We start from the raw sequence: 20,531 nt of genomic DNA, 5'->3' as shown, positions 1-20,531 counted from the left end.
AAGCAGCTTTAAGAATGAAAGCAATTTTTTTTAAAAACCTTGAGTGGATTTTTCATTTATGACTTAAAATACTGGACGAGAATTTGTTCAGAGGTCATGTTTTGTTCCCAATTTAAGCTTTGAGAGTTGCACCAGTGTTCTTCAACCAGACTTTTCTGGCCCAGATAGATGGGGCCTTCACAGCAGAGGCAGATAAAAGGTACACGTAGGTGAGGAGCAACGTTCCCTTCTCTGCGCGGGACCGGCTTTTCCAATGTTAAAGTTTTTGGTGTTAGTGACAAATGTTCAAATAGAACAATGGGAATATGTCTTCTGGTGAGGATTTTATATTTAAACTTGGTCCTGCTTTCAAATTTTAATCTTCATGAGAATATGAAGACTATTTATTTTGATCCCTAGATTTAAATCTTTCCTTTTAATCTAGGAGCTTCTGCATTCTTATTCTGTACAGATCACTTAATTGTCCACAATGCTTCTGTTAAAATGAAACTTTGATGCATGAAAGACTTCATTTAAAATATTTATTTCAATCTAACCTCACAATATTTTCAGCATTAAAATAAAGTATTGTGGATTCCCCAAATGTTCTTACAATAAAGCTGATAGGTCTGACAGCAGATTATTAAACAAACAGTTGTCTGTTTTTAATAAAATACAGCATTAATATACATCCAAATATTAGTCATAATTTTTTTTGGGTTATAATGTAATCTGGTTAAAATTGTGGCACACATATAATGCCCTCCTGTATAAGAAGGGCAGCAATTCCTTTAGGGTGCAAGTTGTTCGACACAGTGCCAGTGAGCATTGAGTACAGATGCACTTAATAATGCCTTATGGATCCTTGCTTTCTCCTGTAGCATTTTAAAAGGTAATGAAACCATATATGTAGGTACAATGTTGAGTGCTTTTTCAACATTGTTAAACATAATGCTTCTTTAACAAAGCACATGACCGGCATTTGAAAGAACCCTATACTTTTGATACTTTGTTTTCATGATTGTATCCATGGGGAACATGTGACTTCTTGACCAGCGTGTTATTCAGGCTTGACCATCATTACTGTACTTTTCAGAGAGTAGGAACCCCCTCGAAATTCAGCCCAGTAAAGTCCATCTTGGTACTTGCTGCGATAATGACCTCCACGATACCACACTCCATTCAAATTTGAGTGTGCACAGGCATTGTACCACCAGCCACCTTTGTGGAAATGAGCACAGTTACCTAAGGAGGGAACAGAAAGTTAATATATATGTTCCTGCATCAATTCCATCCCAGCTATTCAATACAATGGATCCAAAGTTTCACATAATTGGTTTTTTTTTAAGGATGCAGGGATTACCCTCTTTAGCTTATAAATGCCTATGCGCACATTCAAAATGTAAACTTGTCATGCTGTAATTACACTGCCCTGCCAATGGTGACATTATAACAACTCTGTTTTGCACCTCCCAGCTTCTCAGCCTGTACTAGCCTTGTGCTCCAACCAACTCTACCTCTTTGCTTCCTAGATTTTGTACATTTTCAATTTAAAGAAAGAATTTTCATCTATATATATAGTGCCTTTCACGACCTCGGGACGTCTCAAAACGCTTTACAGCCAATGAAGCACTTTTGAAGTTTAGTCACTGTTGTAATGTAGAAACCCTGGCAGCCAATTTCCACACAACAAGGTCGCACAAACAGCAATGTGATAATGACCAGATATTATGTTTTAGTGATGTTGGTTGAGGAATTGGGCACGACACCAGGGAGAACTCTTCTTCAAATAGTTCCATAAGATCTTGTATGCCCACTTGAGAGGGAAGACGTTCCTTGATTTAATATCTCTTGATTTAACATCTCTTTTGAAAGACGCTTTTAACTATAAATAATATAATAAAGTCAAAGTTTTATATAAAATTAAGAACCGAATGTATAACTTCAAAATGGGAACTGGTCTGTGGGTTCTGGTCCCATTATGCTTTGTCCTCTAACTTTACTGCACCTGTAGATTATAATTGATCTTGACTCTCAATATGGAACACCATGGAAGCTCTACTAGTTGCACATTTCGTGAGGATTGTTGGTTTGTTTCCAAGGTTACAGGCTTCAAAGAGGTGCCAAACCTCATACTTCAAATATATACACGTTATGTGGTTCATTTAAATCTATGATAACCAGTTACTTTTGAATCCAAGTGACAGTTATTGAAATTCAACAATCCAAGCAGCCATTAAGTAGTTGGAACTATTCATTTAGCAGAGTTAACAAAGGAGAGTTTCGCTGAGTGAAATTGAATCAAGCTAATTGGAATACAACAGGAAGATGTGGTAGACTAACTAGCTCTCGCAATTAGAAGAATTGCAAAAAAGGAAAGAACTACATGTATAAAAATTATCTATAAAAAAAAAGCTGAACGTACAGATTTCAAATGTGAGATAAGAATCTTGAGGCATGAGATAATTTTCAGTAGCTAAAGCAATTGACAGAACAATTGTTCTGTTCATTAGCCTGGGTGCGTTACAGAAACTTACCTCTATCAAGGCTAGTGTAGGCACTCTTAAAAGGCACAGGGAATTGTGACTTAGCTGTAAGAGGGAGCTAAATTTACAAAAGCCTGAAGATCTAGAATAAATAAGTTAGTAAGGACTCAAAATGAAATAAGTTCTTATGAAAATTCTACCTATGCCACACTTGAGATTGCTGACAGAAGGTGTGCAGAAGCACCGCAATCTCTCCTGGTGACAAGATTCCTGACCCATGGTTGTGGTCTCCCTACATTGAAGATTCTGAGGTGAAGAACTCAGTGGGTTGGGGATGTGCAACATGCAAAGCAACATATTGACTTTTTTTTGTTCTTTTAATTAAAATTCATTGTTACTTTTGAGTGATTATTTTTTCACAAGCTTTTGCACTTGCTATTACTTAGGCTGTCAACAAACCCCATGCATCAGTTGCAATAAAAAGTACAACTTGATCATTTGGACTGATTTCCAGATGTTGTGCTTATTCAAATATTCTATAGCACAAAAAGAAATGGGGGTAAACTGCATCTTATGTTAGCAAACGTACTCCATCCATGCTTCATTAATATGTTACCATCACCCCCTCCAAATATAAAAAAAATATTTTTGAAAATTGTGGGATGCTTATACAATGTTACAAACTCTTAAATAATATGATTTTGATTGCTTTTCCAGACTGATTTCCCTGCAAAACATGTTGAAGCCATAAATTCCCCTGATGGAACATGCTGTTTTTCCATATACTCTGAGCCCGAAATTGCATATTTGGCTTTCAAATGCTTGCATGCTGTCATAGACACCAGTGGTTTAACTGTTAACCCTTTTAGCAGCCCATATTGAAAGGACTAGCTGGGAACTAGGTAGAAAAATACATTTGCTTCATTAATACAAAATGTTCATATGAATCCCAGCTAGCTAAATGTGTATATTTTTATATTTAAGAGTTTTTATCTTGTGTTCACCAAAGTTATATGGGTATCGGTTACGGCCAATAACATTGTTCTTAAAATATGTAGGAAAATCAGTTGTTGACTTCAGTACTAAGCCTTGCCATTAAAAGTTTCAGATTGACGAGTTTTAACTATTGAAATGCAGTTGGGACTGGTGCTGGCAGTTATTTTAATTTGTGTAGAATTTTGGTGTAATAGTTTTGAAGTTTTATAGTGCAGTTATCTACCTCCTGTGCTCATTTCACATTACAGCACCTTCACTGTGGTAACCATGACTCAGGCCGCAGCACTAGAATATAAATGAGACAGTGAGACTGCTGATGGAGGAGCAGATAGCCACTTCCAGGCAGTTTTCCAAGGTGCCTACAGGGGCAACAGTCCCATTATCAGCAGTCTGCCCACTTGTTTCTCCGTTGCCACCAATACTTTGGAATCAGCTCTGCAATGTAAATGGGGTCAGATTCCACAAAGCCTGGTATCCTGCAGAACCGCTTCAAGGAGAAGTGTTTATGCAATGTAAGGGAGGACATATGAGAGAGAAAAATCAAAGAAACCCCTTCCACCACTAATCCAGCTCTGTCGCATTACTTGTCACAAATAATGCCACCATTAATTTATGCTTCATAATATATTTGCATTGTTAAATGTGTTCTCTATAGACAATTGTTTGATACTACTTGAGAACTGTACCTGAATATGAATCTCTGTCTCTGTCAAGTGTTGTAAACTGCTTGCCATTGTGCCATACTAAAGAATCTCCTGCATTCCCTTGATAGCTGCCAACTCGTAGCCTGTAGTTATCATCTTCATCCTCTGTTCTGAAGGCAGTATACTCAGCATAGACTTTCTTATCATTCCAGTCTTCCAATTTAATGTATAGCTTGTAGGTTCCCTGCGCAGTCAGCCTGTAAATATTCTCCAGTCCAAGCCAGTGTTCCGCATCGATGTTGCCAAATCCCCTCTGAAATCAGACAGAATCCTATCAGATGATAATCACAATTATATACTTGGTGTTTTCAGACTGATTTTTTTTTCTATTAACCCACTAAATTGCTCAGTGCAGTCTTCTGTTAGGAATGCTTTTTTATGATACATTGAATATATGAACTACCATTAAGTTTATGATGTTTCTGGGACAATACTGGAATGGTCAAAGCAGTCTATTCTTTGTAAAATAACTTCAAGGCAGACGTGAGTTGATATTTTTGTATGCATTGGTATATGGTTAGTCACAACTTGGATAAACAGCAGTATTTTCTTGGCTTACAAGTTAATAAAATAGTGATTTTAAAAAGCAAGGCCACTAGTGTTGTCTGTATATTTTCATCCCCCCCCCCCCCCCCAGTGGTAAGGACTATAACTGAAAATGACAGCATTATGGTAAATGTTTGCAATATTCATTTTTTAAACGGGTTTGATCAAAATTTGTATCTACAAAGCATTACACTAGCAAATCTGTGCACTTGTAATCAAAGTGCACTGTTTTGCTAGTGTGATATTTTGAGGGGGAATATATGGAGAGGGTGGGACACAATCAGTGATAAAAGAAATTGCAGGAAAAACTGAATAATTTTTCATACTAATGAAGCAACATTAAGGTTCAGTCATTCTTGCAATGTCACCATTATCCTCGCACATTACAAACCCACTCAACTGTTGGGGAGCCCACAGCTGACAGCACCTTGTGACTTCATAGGGTCCAGCCAGACTTGCATTCTTTTTAGCTCTATATAGAGGCATCTAAGATTGGGAAATTCTTTGACAGTACTCAGGTAGCACTTAATTTTGCAGACTTGTATAGCTGGTGGAGAGTTTGTAACCTGAAATGTCTTTTCTACGGCAGCTTACATGCTCACCTCCTTAATGTGTGTTCTGAATTATAGCTGTGCCTTTACGGGGAGATGCCAAGCAGAGATGCATCCCCACAAGGAAAAAAAATAACTCTGCAGGGTCAATCGCCAAGGCTGTTTTTGCACACCTCCCAAAGACTGGCAATAAAGCAGCATTGGTGGAACCAGGAGTGGGATGGGGAAGCTACCAGAGGAGAGAAGAGATGAAAATAAATTAGCCCTAAAAAAATTACTAACTTACTGCTTCTTTGCTTCTCTTTCACCATTTGCCTTTGCTTCAGGCTGTCTTTCTGTCTCTCTCTTCTGTTTCTTAGCCATCTTCATGAAAAGCTCTCTTACACTGCCTTTTTTGAAACAAGATGAGTCTGTGCCGATGGTGAGAGTTTTGAAAGTTATTGGAATCATAAGTAAAATATTGTACTTGTAATTTATGGAAGAGTTGGCAAATCTGATGTGACTTATTTTTAACCAGAATAAAAACCTTAAGGCAATTTTTGAGTAAAGCCTCCCCTCCCAAAAATACTAATCGAGTCATAGCTACAGTGAAATTAGTGTTAGAAACTGGTACACTCAATGCTTTATAAGATTGGTTTCGATAGAATCATAGAAATTTCAGCACAGAAGGAGGCATTTGATCCTATGCCAATACTGTTGGGTTAGGTTTCTGTTGATAGCACTACACTAATTAATTTAAAACCCGAAATGACTTTGGGCCTGGCTAAGCATGGAATCTGTGCCCGAATTAAGCACTTGAACCTTTTGAGGACCAGCATTTTTCAGGACCAAACCATTTCTGGACCAAAATCAAAAGGGAGTAACAGTGATGCTTCTGTGGTTGAATATCCTAGCCAGGCTTACTTTCCGGGTCCCACCATGAAAACGGAAAGGATTACCAGAGAGCTGGAAATTGTGAAACTGCATCCCAGCACGAGCCACCATTTTCAGGAGAAGATGTAATATTGAAGTTTATATGAGAAGTTTGGAAATACTTTGTGGATCATTGTACCAAATTAAAACTCCCATTAGTGTTGTATTTAAAGAATATAATGCATTAATCAACTGAATTTCAAGATCAACAATCCTAAGCACCCAATTTGGTTTAGTCCCAAAGTTGACGGTTTAATTCAGATTGCTTTTGTTTCTTCATGCAGATTTAGCATTTATTTTTTGATATTTTGGTGCAGAATTACAAGGAGGTGGATTGGAGTGGTTAGCAGACTGTTTACCTTAGTTGTCAACTTGATGCACAACCTCTTGGCAGATTACAGTAGTAAAATGTGCACACTTGTCTTGCCGAAAGTCACCTTAATGGAGCCTAAGGGGACCATGCTTATGCAAGTGTTGGAAATCAGCGCCGAGATAGGTGCTGATTCTTTGACCTGTGCTTCCTTTGAGCGCAGCTCTCTGCAAGGAGTACAGAATTGGTGAATTTACCTGTGTATTTTACCTTTCACATAATCATAAGGTAAAACAATTTCATTTCAGTATTCCATTTATTATGGTATTAATATTTTAGAACTGGAAAGAACAAGTGTGTGGTAGGGCACTGGGTTGGACACAGGCCTTTCAGCAGTGGTACCCGGTATTGAATAATTGGACAGACATCTAATTTGACTAATGTCTTGCATGAAATAAGTGTGGGCAGTCTCAGTGAAGTTCCTAAAGGACATCTGCCCACAGCAGTAAACCAGGTTGGCAATAAGTCGACAGCCTCTTAGTGAGGCTGCACGATGGTCTAGTAAATGCAGTTTAAACAAACATGCCTGTAAATAGAATCATAATGTGATACAGCACAGAAGGAGGCCATTCAGCCCATCGTGCTTGTGCTGGCTCTTTGAAAGAGCTATCAAATTAGTCTCATTCCATTGCCCTTTCTCTATAGCCCTACAAATTTTTCCCCTTCAAGTATTTCTGCAATTCCCTTTTGAAAGCTATTATTGAATCTGCTTCCATCACCCTTTCAGCCAGTGCATTCTAGTTCATAACAACTCGCTGCTTAAAAAAAATTCTTCTCATCTCACCACTGGCTCTTTTGCCAATTACCTTAAAGCTGTATCCTCTGGTTACCGACCCTTCTGCCACTGGAAACAGTTTCTCATTATTTATTCGATCAAATAACTTCGATTTTAAACACCTCTATTAAATCTCCCCTTAACCTTCTCTGATATGGTGGACAACTGGTTTAGCCATTCACCGCCAGATCTGGCTGGACCACATAAAGCATTATCAGGCCCTGCTCTCGTCTGCCAAAATTGATCACTATTCCAGAATCATTCTGGAATGCAAAGATAAACCCCGGTTCCTATTCTCTACTGCTAACCGTCATCTTAAACCCCTCTCCCTTGTCTCCTCCACCCTCACCTCTGATAACAAGTGTGAGGAACTCATGGATTTCTTTGTCTCTAAGATTGAGACCATCCGTTCAGCTGCCTCTGCCACTTCCTTTCCTTCCCCTAGCCCACCTGGCCAAACTTCCTCTAAGGTTCCCCGCTGCCCTAGCCCTGAACTCGCATCTTTCTCCAGTTTTTCTCCAATCTCCCCTCATGACCTCTGCGCTCATCTTGTCCATGAGACCCACTTCCTGCTCCCTCGACCCTATTCCCACCAAGCTGCTGACCACTCAACTTCCTTTTCTGACTCTCATGTGCGAGTCATCAAAGAGTGCTGTGAGTTTGGGTAAGTGTGAGAGTTCTTTAATTGTTATTTCTCTTTAAATCATTCTTGATAAGATTACTTAAGCAGTTTAAGTAAAGGGGAAAAGTTAAATATTTGGGATTCTGTTGGTTTAAGAAGAGTAAAACAAGGTAACACTGCAGTAGGAGTAAATTGGCACAGCAGGCAGTGGAAACCAGTTTTCTAACCAATCAGCAGGGGTGACTCATTTGGCTGTAAACAAACAAACAGTATAAAAAGACCAATCCTAGTGCGAGCAAGCACTGAGTGAAGTCATCAAAGAGTGCTGTGAGTTTGGGTTAAGTGTGAGTTAGGGTAAGTGGGGTGTTAGGTGCTCTTTTCAAACTTTAACTCTGTGGGTTGTAGTTAATAAGGCCTTTCTGGTGCAGAGTGACTGTTGGTAAACCATTTAACTGGTGTAACTAGAGGGATTGATTTAATTTAAATCCAATTAATTAAAGGGGATACTAGCATCTAAAATCGGGCAGAGGGTGTCGATAACTAACAATAAAAAATTTAATTAATTACATAGAATGGAGCAGGTGATGTGTTACTGTTGCGAGATGTGGGAGCCGGTGAACCCCATTGAGGCTCACGGTGATTACGTCTGTGACAGGTGTCTGCTGCTACAGGAACTCCAGCTCCATGTTGATGAGCTGGAGTCTGAGCTTCAGACACTGCGACACATCAGGGAGGGGGAGAAGTACCTGGACTCTGTGTATCAGGAGGTGGTCACACCTATGAAGTTAATTAATTCAGATGTAGCCCATGGTCAGGGACAGGATGGTGTGACTACGAGTGAGGCAGGTACGGGGATCCAGGAGGTAGAGCTGGAGGAGCCGCAACCCTTGCTCTTGTCCAACAGGTTCGAGGTTCTTACTCCCTGTGGGGACAGGAGCAGGGACTGCAGGGAGGATGAGCAACCTGGCCACAGCGCCGTGGAACGGGGGGCCATTCAAGAGGGGGGAATAAATAGAAATGTTGTAGTGGTAGGGGATAGTATTATTAGGGGGATAGATAGAGTTCTCTGCAGCCGAGAGCAAGAGTCCCGAAGGCTGTGTTGCCTACCCGGTGCCAGGGTTAAGGACATCTCCTCTGGGCTGGAAAGAAACTTGCAGTGGGAGGGGGTGGATCCAGTTGTCGTGGTCCATGTTGGTACAAACGACGTAGATAGGACTAGGAAGCCGGTTCTGTTAAAGGAGTATGAGCAGCTAGGGGTCAAATTAAAAAACAGAACCTCAAGGGTAATAATCTCTGGATTATTACCTGAGCCACGAGCGAATTTGGCTAGGACAAATAAAATTAGAGAGTTAAATGCGTGGCTGAAAGACTGGTGTGGGAGAAATGGGTTTTGCTTCCTGGGACACTGGCACCAGTACTGGGGCAGGAGGGAGCTGGTCCGTTGGGACGGGCTTCACTTGGCCAGTGCTGGGACTAGAGTCCTGGCGGATCATATAACTAGGGCTGTAGAGAGGGCTTTAAACTAACTAGTAGGGGGGAGGTTCCGAGAGAGCAAATAATAAAAATGACAACAGAGAAGGTCATAGACTTAGGTAGCAGTGGGGAAATTAAAAACCAGAGCGTGTCAGGAAGGGGCAGAAGGTATGGAGTAAAAGGTAAAGTAATAAAAAGGGCAAAAGCAGGAACTAAGTGTCACAAAACATATTTGAAAGTTCTCTATCTGAATGCACGTAGCATTCGTAACAAAATAGACGAGTTAATGGCACAAATAACTACATATGGGCATGATCTTGTGGCCATTACAGAAACATGGCTGCAGGGTGACAATGCCTGGGAATTAAACAGACCAGGTTATTTAACGATCAGGAAGGACAGGCAGGAAGGAAGGGGAGGTGGGGTGGCTATGTTAATAAAGGAAGGAATCACTGTAATACAGAGAAATGATATTGGGTCAAAAGATCAGGATAATGAAACAGTTTGGGTGGAGGTAAGGAATAATAAGGGGAAAAAAACACGAGTGGGCGTAGTCTATAGGCCTCCGAACAGTTGCAACTCTGTTGGATGGAGTATCAATCAGGAAATAGTTGAGGCTTGTAATAAGGGAACATCTATAATTATGGGGGATTTTAACTATCATATTAATTGGACAAATCAAATTGGGCAGGGCTGCCTTGAGGATGAGTTCATTGAGTGTATTAGGGATGGGTTTCTTGAGCAGTATGTAACTGAACCGACCAGGGGGCAAGCAACCTTAGATCTGGTCCTGTGTAACGAGACAGGATTAATTAAAAATGTCCTAGTAAAGGATCCCCTTGGAATGAGTGACCATAACATGGTTGAATTCCATATTCAATTAGAGGGTGAGAAGGTTGGATCTCAAACAAGCGTGCTAAGCTTGAATAAAGGAGACTATGAAGGTATGAGAGCGGAATTGAGTAGAGTGGATTGGGAAAATAGATTAAAGGGTAAGACGATACATGATCAGTGGTGTACATTTAAGGAGTTATTTTACAACTTCCAAAAAATATATATTCCACTGAGAAGAAAAGGGTGTAAAAAGAAAAGACAGCCATCCGTGGCTAAGTAAAGAAATTAAGGATAGTATTCGACTAAAAACAAGGGCATATAAGGTAGCCAAATCTAGTGGGAGGATAGAGGATTGGGAAAACTTTAAAAGACAGCAAAAAATAACAAAAGGATTGATTAAGAAAGGGAAGATAGATTATGAAAGTAAATTAGCAAAAAATATAAAAACAGATAGTAAGAGTTTTTATAGTTATATAAAAAGAAAAAGGGTGGCTAAAGTAAATGTTGGTCCCTTAGAGGATGAGACCGGGAAATTAATGGTGGGAAATATGGAGATGGCAAAAACACTGAATGAATATTTTGTATCAGTCTTTACAGTAGAAGACACTAAGAATATCCCAACACTGGACAAACAGGGGGCTATAGGGGGGGAGGAGCTAAACACGATCAAAATCACTAAGGAAGTGGTACTCGGTAAAATAATGGGACTCAAGGCGGATAAATCACCTGGACCTGATGGCTTACATCCTAGGGTCTTGAGGGAAGTGGCGGTAGGGATTGTGGATGCATTGGTAATAATTTTCCAAAACTCCCTGGACTCAGCAAAGGTCCCGGCAGACTGGAAAACTGCTAATGTCACACCCTTATTTAAAAAGGGCAGTAGACAGAAGGCTGGAAACTATAGACTGGTTAGCCTAACATCTGTGGTAGGTAAAATTTTGGAGTCCATTATTAAGGAGACAGTAACAGGACATTTGGATAATCATAATTTAATAGGACAAAGTCAGCATGGTTTTATGAAGGGGAAGTCATGTTTGACAAATTTGCTGGAGTTCTTTAAGTAACATATAGGGTGAATAAAGGGGAACCAGTGGACGTAGTGTATTTAGACTTCCAAAAGGCATTTGACAAGGTGCCACACAAAAGATTATTGCTTAAGATAAAAAATCACGGGATTGGGGGTAATATTCTGGCATGGATAGAGGATTGGCTATCTAACAGAAGGCAGAGAGTTGGGATAAATGGTTCATTCTCAGACTGGCAATCAGTAACTAGTGGTGTTCCGCAGGGGTCAGTGCTGGGTCCCCAACTCTTCACAATCTATATTAACGATTTGGAGGAGGGGACCGAGTGTAACATATCAAAGTTTGCAGATGATACTAAGATGGGAGGGAAAGTAGTGAGTGAGGAGGACATAAAAAAACCTGCAAGGGGACATAGACAGGCTAAGTAAGTGGGCAGAGATTTGGCAGATGGAATACAATACTGGAAAGTGTGAGGTTATGCACTTTGGCAGGAAAAATCGTAGAGCAAGTTATTATCTTAATGGCAAGAAACTGGAAAGTACAAAGGGATCTGGGGGTCCTGGTGCACGAAACTCAAAAGGTTAGTATGCAGGTGCAGCAAGTGATTAAGAAGGCCAATGGAATGTTGGCTTTCATTGCTAGGGGGATAGAATATAAAAATAGGGAGGTATTGCTTCAGTTGTACAAGGTATTGGTGAGACCGTACCTGGAATACTGCATACAGTTTTGGTGTCCATACTTAAGAAAAGACATACTTGCTCTCGAGTCAGTACAAAGAAGGTTCACTCGGTTAATCCCGGGGATGAAGGGATGGACATATGAGGAGAGGTTGAGTAGATTGGGACTCTACTCATTGGAGTTCAGAAGAATGAGAGGCGATCTTATTGAAACATATAAGATTGTGAAGGGGCTGGATCGAGTGGATGCGGGGAGGATGTTCCCGATGATGGGTGAAACTAGAACTAGGGGGCATAGTCTTAGAATAAGGGGCTGCTCTTTCAAAACTGAGATGAGGAGGAACTACTTCACTCAGGTGGTAGGTCCATGGAATATGCTGCCCCAAAAAGCTGTAGAAGCTACATCATTACATAAATTTAAAACAGAAATAGACAGTTTCCTAGAAGTAAAGGGAATTAAGGGTTACGGGGAGCGGGCAGGAATTTGGACATGAGTCTAGGTTCGGATCGGACATGGCCCTGTGGGTAGCGGAGCGGGCCCAGGGGCCGTGTAGCCTGATCCTGCTCCTATTTCGTGTGTCCAATTCTGTTAGATTCAGGAGATGGTTCTGTGATAGTAGATTGGCGGTTAGGATCAGATCAGCCATGATCTTATTGAATGGCTCGAGGGGCTGATTGGCCTACTCCTGCTCCTATTACTTATGTTCTTATGTTAGCTGATATTGTTAATGGTTCTCTCTCCTCAGGTACTGTCCCTCTCTCCCTCAAATCTGCCATCATCACCCTTCTCAAAAAAACAACCCTTGATCCCTCCGTCCTTGCAAACTACCGCCCAATCTCCAACCTCCCTTTCCTCTCAAGTCCTTGAACGTGTTGTCGCCTCCCAAATCCGTACCCATCTTTCCCGCAATTCCACGTTTGAATCCCTCCAATCAGGTTTCCGCCCTTGCCACAGTATCGAAACGGCTCTCATCAAAGTCCCAAATTACATCCTTTGTGACTGTGACAAAGTTAAACTATCCCTCCTCGTCCTTCTTGACTTGTCTGCAGCCTTTGACACGGTTGACCACTCCATCCTTCTCCAACGTCTCTCCACCGTCGTCCAGCTGGGTGGGACTGTACTCGCCTGGTTCCATTCTTATCTATCTAATCGTAACCAGAGAATCACCTGCAGCGGCTTCTCTTCCCGCTCCCGCATCGTTACCTCTGGTGTCCCCCAAGGATCTAGCTTTGGCCCCCTCCTATTTCGCATCTACATGTTGCCCTTTGGCGACATCATTCAAAAACACAGCGTCAGTTTCCACATATATGCTGACAACACCCAGCTCTACCTCACCACCTCTTCTCGCGACCCCTCCACGGTGTCTAAATTGTCAGACTGCTTGTCTGACATATAGTTCTGGATGAGCAAAAATTTTCTCCAATTAAATATTGGGAAGATTGAAGCCATTGTTTTCGGTCCCCACCTCAAGCTCTGTTCCCTAGCCACTAACTCGCCCATCTCCCCTGTGCTCGCTGACCAACATTGGCTCCCAGTTAAGCAGCGCCTCGTTTTCAAATTGATCATCCTTGTTTTCAAATCCCTCCATGGCCTCGCCCCTTCCTCTCTCTGATCGTCTTCAGCCCCACAACCCCCTAAGATATCTGCGCTCCTCTAATTCTGCCCTCTTGAGCATCCTTGATTATAATTGCTCAACCTTTGGTGGCCGTGCCTTCTGTTGCCTCGGCCCTAAGCTCTGGAATCCCTTGCCTAAACCTCTCTGCCTCGCTACATCTCTTTCCTCCTTTAAGACGCTCCTTAAAACCTACCTCTTTGACCAAACTTTTGGCCACCTGCCCTAATTTATCCTTATGTGGCTCGATGTCAATTTTTTTGTCTTAAAATGTTCCTGTGCAGCGCCTTGGGATGTTTTACTACATTAAAGGCGCTATAGAAATACAAGTTGTTGTTGCTCAAAGGAGAACGGCCCCAGCTTCTCTAGTCTCTCCATGTAACACAAGTCTCGCATCCCTGATACCATTCAAATATATCTACTTTGCACCCTCTCAAAGCCTTGATATCCTTCCTAAAGTGTGGTGCCCAGAATTGGACACAATACTCCAGCTGGGGTCTAACCAGTGATTTATAAAGCTTTAGCATAACTTCCTTGCTTTTTGTACCTCTATTTATAAAGCCAAAGATCCCTCTGCTTTTTTAACAGCTTTATCAACTTGTCCTGTCCACTTCAAAGATTTGAGTAGGTATACCCCCAGATGTTCTTGTTTCTAAAGCATTTTCATGTAACATAAAATTGTACCATTTAGTTTATATTGCCTCTCCCCATTCTTCCTACCAAAATGCATCACTTCACATTTCTGTGTTAAATTGTAGCTGCCATGTAACTGCCCATTTCACCAATGGAATACAAGACGATATGAAATGAAATAAATAAGAAAATCAAAGTCTACAAAAGTTTGTTGGGAGCAAGGTGAGGGAAACAATTGGGAAGAATTCAAGAACCTCCACAGTAAAATATTTTTAAAGACCGGGCAAAAAAATAATAATAAATAAGCGAACTGTAGATATTAAAAGTAGGAAGAAGTTCTTCCAGTATTACAACAGTAAAATGATTATCTAAAAAAAATTGAGACCCCCTTAAGAATTCAGATTGGTTTGAAGATGAGGATGAACTAAAAAATAGTTAATATACTAAGCAGTTACATCCTTGAAGTAGTTATTGAAGAAGATACTTGTAGGTTAGACATTACTTGCATGGATTCCCTTGAAAGGGTCAAATAAATCCCCTTTGTGCCCAAGGATGCTAAGTGAGATTAGAAATTAAATCAATAGAAGTGCTGATGGTCATCATGAAGGAGCCAATGTTAACGAGGGAAGTTCCACCGGATTGGTAGCAAGCCAACATGGTATTTACTTGGAAAAAGACAACAAAAAAAACCCAGGTAACTACACATCTATTAGTCTAGCATTTCTAACTGTCAAAATAATGGAAATCATCCATAAGAACAAACTTCAGGATGTGGAAATTTCTAACACATGGAGTAGTTGAGGTGAATAGCATAGATGCATTTAAGGGGAAGCTAGATAAATACACGAGGGAGAAAGGAATCGAAGGATATTCTGATAGGGGAAGGAGGTTCGTGTGGAGCATAAACACCAGCATAGACCAGTTGGGCCGAATGGCCTGTTTCTGTGCTGTAAATTCTATATTTAAAAAAAAAAAAAAAGATTTTTAAGTGGCACCTGACACTATTTTAGGAGAGAGTGATCCTGACTGTCCAACCTCTTTGAAGGAATTATATGTTATCTCCTGACTGTAAAATTCTATCACCTTGGCAGTATTATATATTTTAAAAATGAAAATTGTTGTCTTATGCCAAGGATGACCTAATGTAGGATGTAAGGTTCAATTCTTGGGTGCCAGGCCCTAGGCTCGTTGATTGACTCGGTTCCACTTTGCAAAACAATCTAATTGACTTTCCTTGCTCAAAGCCATTGCTTGTTGCAATGATGCAGGTGTACTGCAAGAGAAAATATATGCTAAACATCATTACATTAAAACTAGTTAGGAGCATCCCTTGCACACAGGTTAAACAAATTCTCAAGAATTGCCAGAGAGTGGTGATTTCAGAAGCCAGTATTTTTATTGCTTGCCCTATTTCATTGAGAATTGCTGCCACATTAATAGGCTGTTGTTTGGTTTAGTTTAAGTTCTTATTTAATTTAGATTTATAGAAAAAATAGTTACCTACTTAACGTAGGTAGTTCTTTAAGATGTCAAAGGTATTAAGTATTTTACCTGCAGTATTATACCTGCAATATTAATGTTTTTCTGATTTGCTACCTTGCTGTTTTATTTTCCCTTTTTCTCCAAAATTACCATTCAAAACATGCAACTGATAAATTTCAGGACTTCTGAAAAGTTCCTTTCATGTCTCTTGGGTTGATACAGTGCTTGTTTATATAATAACAATGCAATTTGATTGATCAGCAAGGTGCACTCGTGTCTTTGTGGTGCATTTCATTTCACAACTTTTCAGGTACAGTCTTTGAGCTTGTTTGTTGTTTTATGCTAATTTGTTCTTTAAATTTCCCATCCAGTCACACATATTTGATGTAATTTAGGTACCTGTTTTGCAGATTGAATAAAGAAAAACACAATCTCTAAATGCTGGTAGTGAACAGTTTTGCCAAGTCCCAATTGTCACAACTTGCACCTAAAGTATGCTGCAAGTCAAGGGCAATGATTAAATTATTCTAGACTGATGAACATGTCTTTTACAATTGAAATTTTGAAGACTTTGATGTTGAGAGTTTCTTGCTTGGATATTTCAGAGAAATCAATAACCTTGAGAACTTAAACAAGGCTTTCATGAGAAAACCATTCATGGTTAATAGACTTCATCATAGTCAGCCTTGAAAAATATCCTTTTCAAATTGTTTAGTCTAGCTACCATCATCACTTGGTATAATAACCGATGAAGCATCTCTCAGTTCTTTCTGCCAGCTATGTCTTGTGTGTACATCCGATCAGTTGGAGCATTTCATTTTCTGCTTATTTGAAATCCTCTGCCTTGCATAGCCACTCACTTTCACATGCCTTTACTCTTGGTGAGCATGCTACACTGTTTCCTTAGAACAAAATGGACTTTACTTTGATTTTTTATGGTGGAATGCCTGAACCCAGTGGCTTGGCTGAGAAACTACTGGAACTCATGGGTGTTGGCAAGTGATTTGAATGTTCGCCTTTTATATGGGACTTAGGATGCCTGCCTTTTAAGTGGCTTGGCTAAGAGCTGTCGGAACTCATTGTACATTTTAGCAGGTGGTTTTGAGTTAACCGCCTCTAATGGGAGTCCACAGTATATGACCTGTTTGCTCCTGTGGTGATTTGAATGGACTCAGTCTTCTGTTGGCAACCAGTCATGATGTGACTGCAGGGGGAGTTCTGCATCATGTCTGTTTCTAGATTGCCACCGTCTCATTTTTAATATAATAAAACTTGGAAACTAGGGACAACTTTATCAGTGAGAACACAGATAACTCGCTTTGTAACATTTGACAATTGGCTTGAATGTAGTTCCCTGTTAACAGCTCACATGCTGTTCACAATCTAGTCTGCTGTTGAAGCCACTGTTGTACTACCAGAAGACCAGAACAAACAGTACCATTTTGGTCATAATAGATTTATTTTGCAATCTCTAAGCATAACCTTAGTGGCTTGTGTTGCAACATCAATTTCAGAAAAATTGGCATTCTTCGGAAAACATGTGTTTGGTCATTCTAGTTTAACTGCAAGTTGTTGTAACTGCTTTATTCCCCTTCCTCCCCGAAATCACTAAGTGTTTTATTGTAATTTTAGTAAAACAACTTTTGCAGTCATGCAGCTTTATGTGATGCAGTGAACACCTGTGACAGGCGCGCAATACAGAATTGCCCTGAATTGGCACAAAAGGAGGCCATACTGGTAGAGGTTGTCAGAAAATGAAAATGCTATGCAGCAGTGGTTTTCAAACTGAATTCCGCAAATGGTTCCCAAGGGGCCCACGAGGTCTTAACACAAAATCTGGATTTCTGTCAGGGCATCTGTAATTTGGACAGATTGGCATTTCAAGCACAACGTTTCTGTTGCCAACACTAATAAAAGACTTAGGCCTAGAAATTGAGTTGACGCCGCGCCAGGGCTTTAGCGCCAGAAATTTAGCGCCGGCGCTAATTCCCTTGCGCGTGCCAAAAATTCAGTAGCGCCGCGCCCAGACGGCTGCCGGCGCTACTGGCGGGCGTGAGCGCCTCCCAATGGGCGCTGACTGCCGCATTGCGGCGCTAATCCGGCGCTGCGGGACCCGATGCGGTGCGGCAGGCTGGGGAAGTGCAGGCCTCCTCCTTCAGTTAAGGAGGAGCTGCCTGCACCCGCCCGCTGTCCGTTCAAATATTGAAAAAAATGAGCCCGGCACCTCGGACAAGTGCCGGGCTTGCAGGCCAGACGCATCTGTTCCGCGGGGGGGGGTGGTGGAGGAGTCCGGGGAGGGAGGTGCGGCCAGGCGGCCGGCGGGAAAGCGGCCGGCCGCCGCGCGACCTTAATGCGCCGGCGCTAACTCGGGGAAGACTCGGTTGCCAGAGTCTTAGTTGCGGCTGCCACGGGCGAGGCGGCCGCAACTGAATTTCGGCGCTGGGGCCCGTCGGCATGGCAACCGGGACGCTGCGCACACCGATGACGTCATTGGTGCCGGCGCAGCGCTACCGGCTTAACGCCGACGGAAGGGCCCCACTCAATTTCCCAACTGGCCATAACTCCGGCGCTAGGCCCTCTAGCGCCTCAAATGCGGCGCTAAGGCTACTCAATTTCTAGGCCTCAATCTGTAGCTATAGAACTCTCCACCATTTGGTCGTCATTGGAAGTTTTATGACTAGGGTTCCACTGGAGTGTTGTCAATATTTGTAGGGTGTCCCACTCACAGGAAAATTTGAAAACCACTACCATATGAGAGTAGTAAGGTTGTCTGTGGCTGGAGTTTGGCATGTTTTCAGCGTAGTGGGAGGAAGCTGTACAATGTATCTTGACCAAATCTGGCCCATGGGATGTGCATACTGTTGCCAACGCCAAAGTGTGTTGTCACTCACCTTGACAAGCACAAATGCCCACTAAACAAAATAAGCAATGTTCTTGACAGGTTTACCTTGTAGTTCTCCCAGTTCCTGAAGAAGTTGACTGCCCCATCAACCCTACGCTGGATTACCGTCCAGCCTCCCTGATCATGGCTGTGGTCACACCAAACTTGCATTAGCTTATCGGTGCCTTCTGGTTTGATTAGGTACATGCCACTGTTTGCATATCCAGCCTGCCGGACATGGTAGCAATCCTTCCAGGGACCTGTGTAAAGGGACAGTGATCACCAACCCCATATATTTGTGCAAGCATATTGCTATTAAAGTCATCTATGTCTTATAACCAGAGAATTATATCATCCTGTTTATTCTTAATGAACGTGTGAGCAAAAAAGATATTCCTAAATGTTTTAGAACATCAAATTAGATTGACAAATTTTTAAAAAAGCTTAATTGAAAGTTTTGTTGAGATATAGCTTTTAGCTCCATCAGCTGTATGTCAGAAGATCTCAGCTCATTTCATTGGAAAAATACACTGACTTAATTTTTTTTGTTTGTTTTTAAATGTTGTTTTTGGTACACAGGGTTGGAGAGCATACACTCCAAGAAAAATATCGACAAAGCATTACAGAGTCATGCATTCATAAAGGTAGCGTAGTTAGTCTTAACAGTCGAAGTCTGGTTCAAGTGGTGTCCAATCTATGACAAATAGTGGTGAGCTATGACTGGAAACATGGGGAAATACCAGAACCGCCAACTAAACCAGGACGGAGTGTTCTCTCTGCGTTGGGCGTTTACTCACAACACGAAGTGATATCCAGGATTTTGAATAGACTTGGACTACGTTTTAACAATTTAACAACTTGATGACACGGACAGCGAGTATACCGATGCATTCAAAATTGAGGGCTTCCTCATAGGTTGGCCAAACTTGGTATTTCCTGCATTCTCCATTGCTCAGTCTGCTTATTTTACGATTGAAGTGGATTAAAATTGCTCTTTAGTATTTTTAAAGCTCAACTCTGAAGAAATTTAAGCCACTTTGTGACAGGAGGAAGTATCTATGACTTCAGAGCAGCTGTAACGTACGGAAAAAATTAGTGTGCAGAGCAGCACAAATTTATCACGTTGCTATGCCTTTCGCAACAATATGCAAGAATGCAAACTTGAAACTGTGAGCACAAGTAACATGAATGTACTACGTGTGCTTGTACTTCCCTCAATAAAAAAAGAGGGATGATGTGACTCTGCATGTCCTAGTTTCCCCGTATAAGTTTGAAACGGGGTGAGATGAACTATTAATGACATTTTTACCTGAAGATGTGTCCTCTAGCAAGATTGATTGTTTAAACCAGCAAGCCCCTCTCACCGTTTGATCACACACACTATTGAGAACAAACTGGTTCTAAGGTAAAACTGGCACTATACTCCATTCTTTGGGTTAAGTGTTATTTCTTCAGTAAAGCAGCATTTATTCTGTAGTAGCTATTCCCCCAGGCCTCTCTGATCCAAAATAAGTTATCACATATTGTTCCATATTTCTATACTTGAGTTTCAAGAATCAAAACATTATGTCACTGTGTCTGCAAATCATTGAAGTTGTTTTATTTAAATTGCCAGTGATTAGAAATTAACAGTTGGAGGTGTAGATAACCATGAACTTTTATTCATAGCTGCATTCTTTCACCGGAGAATATACTGAGAAAAATAGCCTGGGTGCTGAAGAAGTGCTGCAGGCAATCAGACTGGCTAATTTCATAGTTGAATTCTTACTGGTGCCCATTCTGTGTCGGATTTCATTTTCAGGAATCTGAATCTTAATTTTCTTTTTGTTCCATTAATAAAATTAAATTGGCAAATGATCACTGGTTTCAGTTAGTAGAAAAACCATGCTCACAGATTCTACAGAGAGTCTTCCACTGATTTTTAAGGGTTCCCTTTTATTGCTAATAAACCAGCAGCACTTCTTTCATTGCG

At 41.1% G+C, this 20,531-nt stretch overlaps 2 protein-coding genes across 20 annotated transcripts in view; one reads left to right on the top strand and one right to left on the bottom strand.

Annotated features, from left to right (window-relative positions):
• ralgps2 (Ral GEF with PH domain and SH3 binding motif 2) overlaps window positions 1–20,531 on the top strand; it is a 911,087-nt gene that overhangs the window by 409,917 nt on the left and 480,639 nt on the right. The window lies entirely within an intron of this gene.
• Window positions 505–20,531, bottom strand: part of angptl1a (angiopoietin-like 1a) — a 67,697-nt gene continuing 47,670 nt past the window's right edge. For both annotated transcript variants that reach the window (XM_085982228.1, XM_085982229.1), the window contains 3 exons: window positions 18,626–18,819; window positions 4,148–4,418; window positions 505–1,224 (listed from right to left, as the gene is read on the bottom strand). In XM_085982228.1, the coding sequence (XP_085838354.1) occupies window positions 1,040–1,224; window positions 4,148–4,418; window positions 18,626–18,819 (650 nt within the window). In that variant the 3' untranslated portion in view covers window positions 505–1,039. The remainder of the gene's footprint in view (window positions 1,225–4,147; window positions 4,419–18,625; window positions 18,820–20,531) is intronic.

The sequence above is a fragment of the Somniosus microcephalus genome, chromosome 3 (genome assembly GCF_052327205.1).
Source record: "Somniosus microcephalus isolate GS21.2 chromosome 3, FLI_Smic_1.0, whole genome shotgun sequence".
In the NCBI taxonomy this organism is placed as follows: Eukaryota; Metazoa; Chordata; class Chondrichthyes; order Squaliformes; family Somniosidae; genus Somniosus; species Somniosus microcephalus.
Note: the sequence above shows the minus strand (reverse complement) of the source record. Positions and strands in the feature narration are given on the sequence as shown.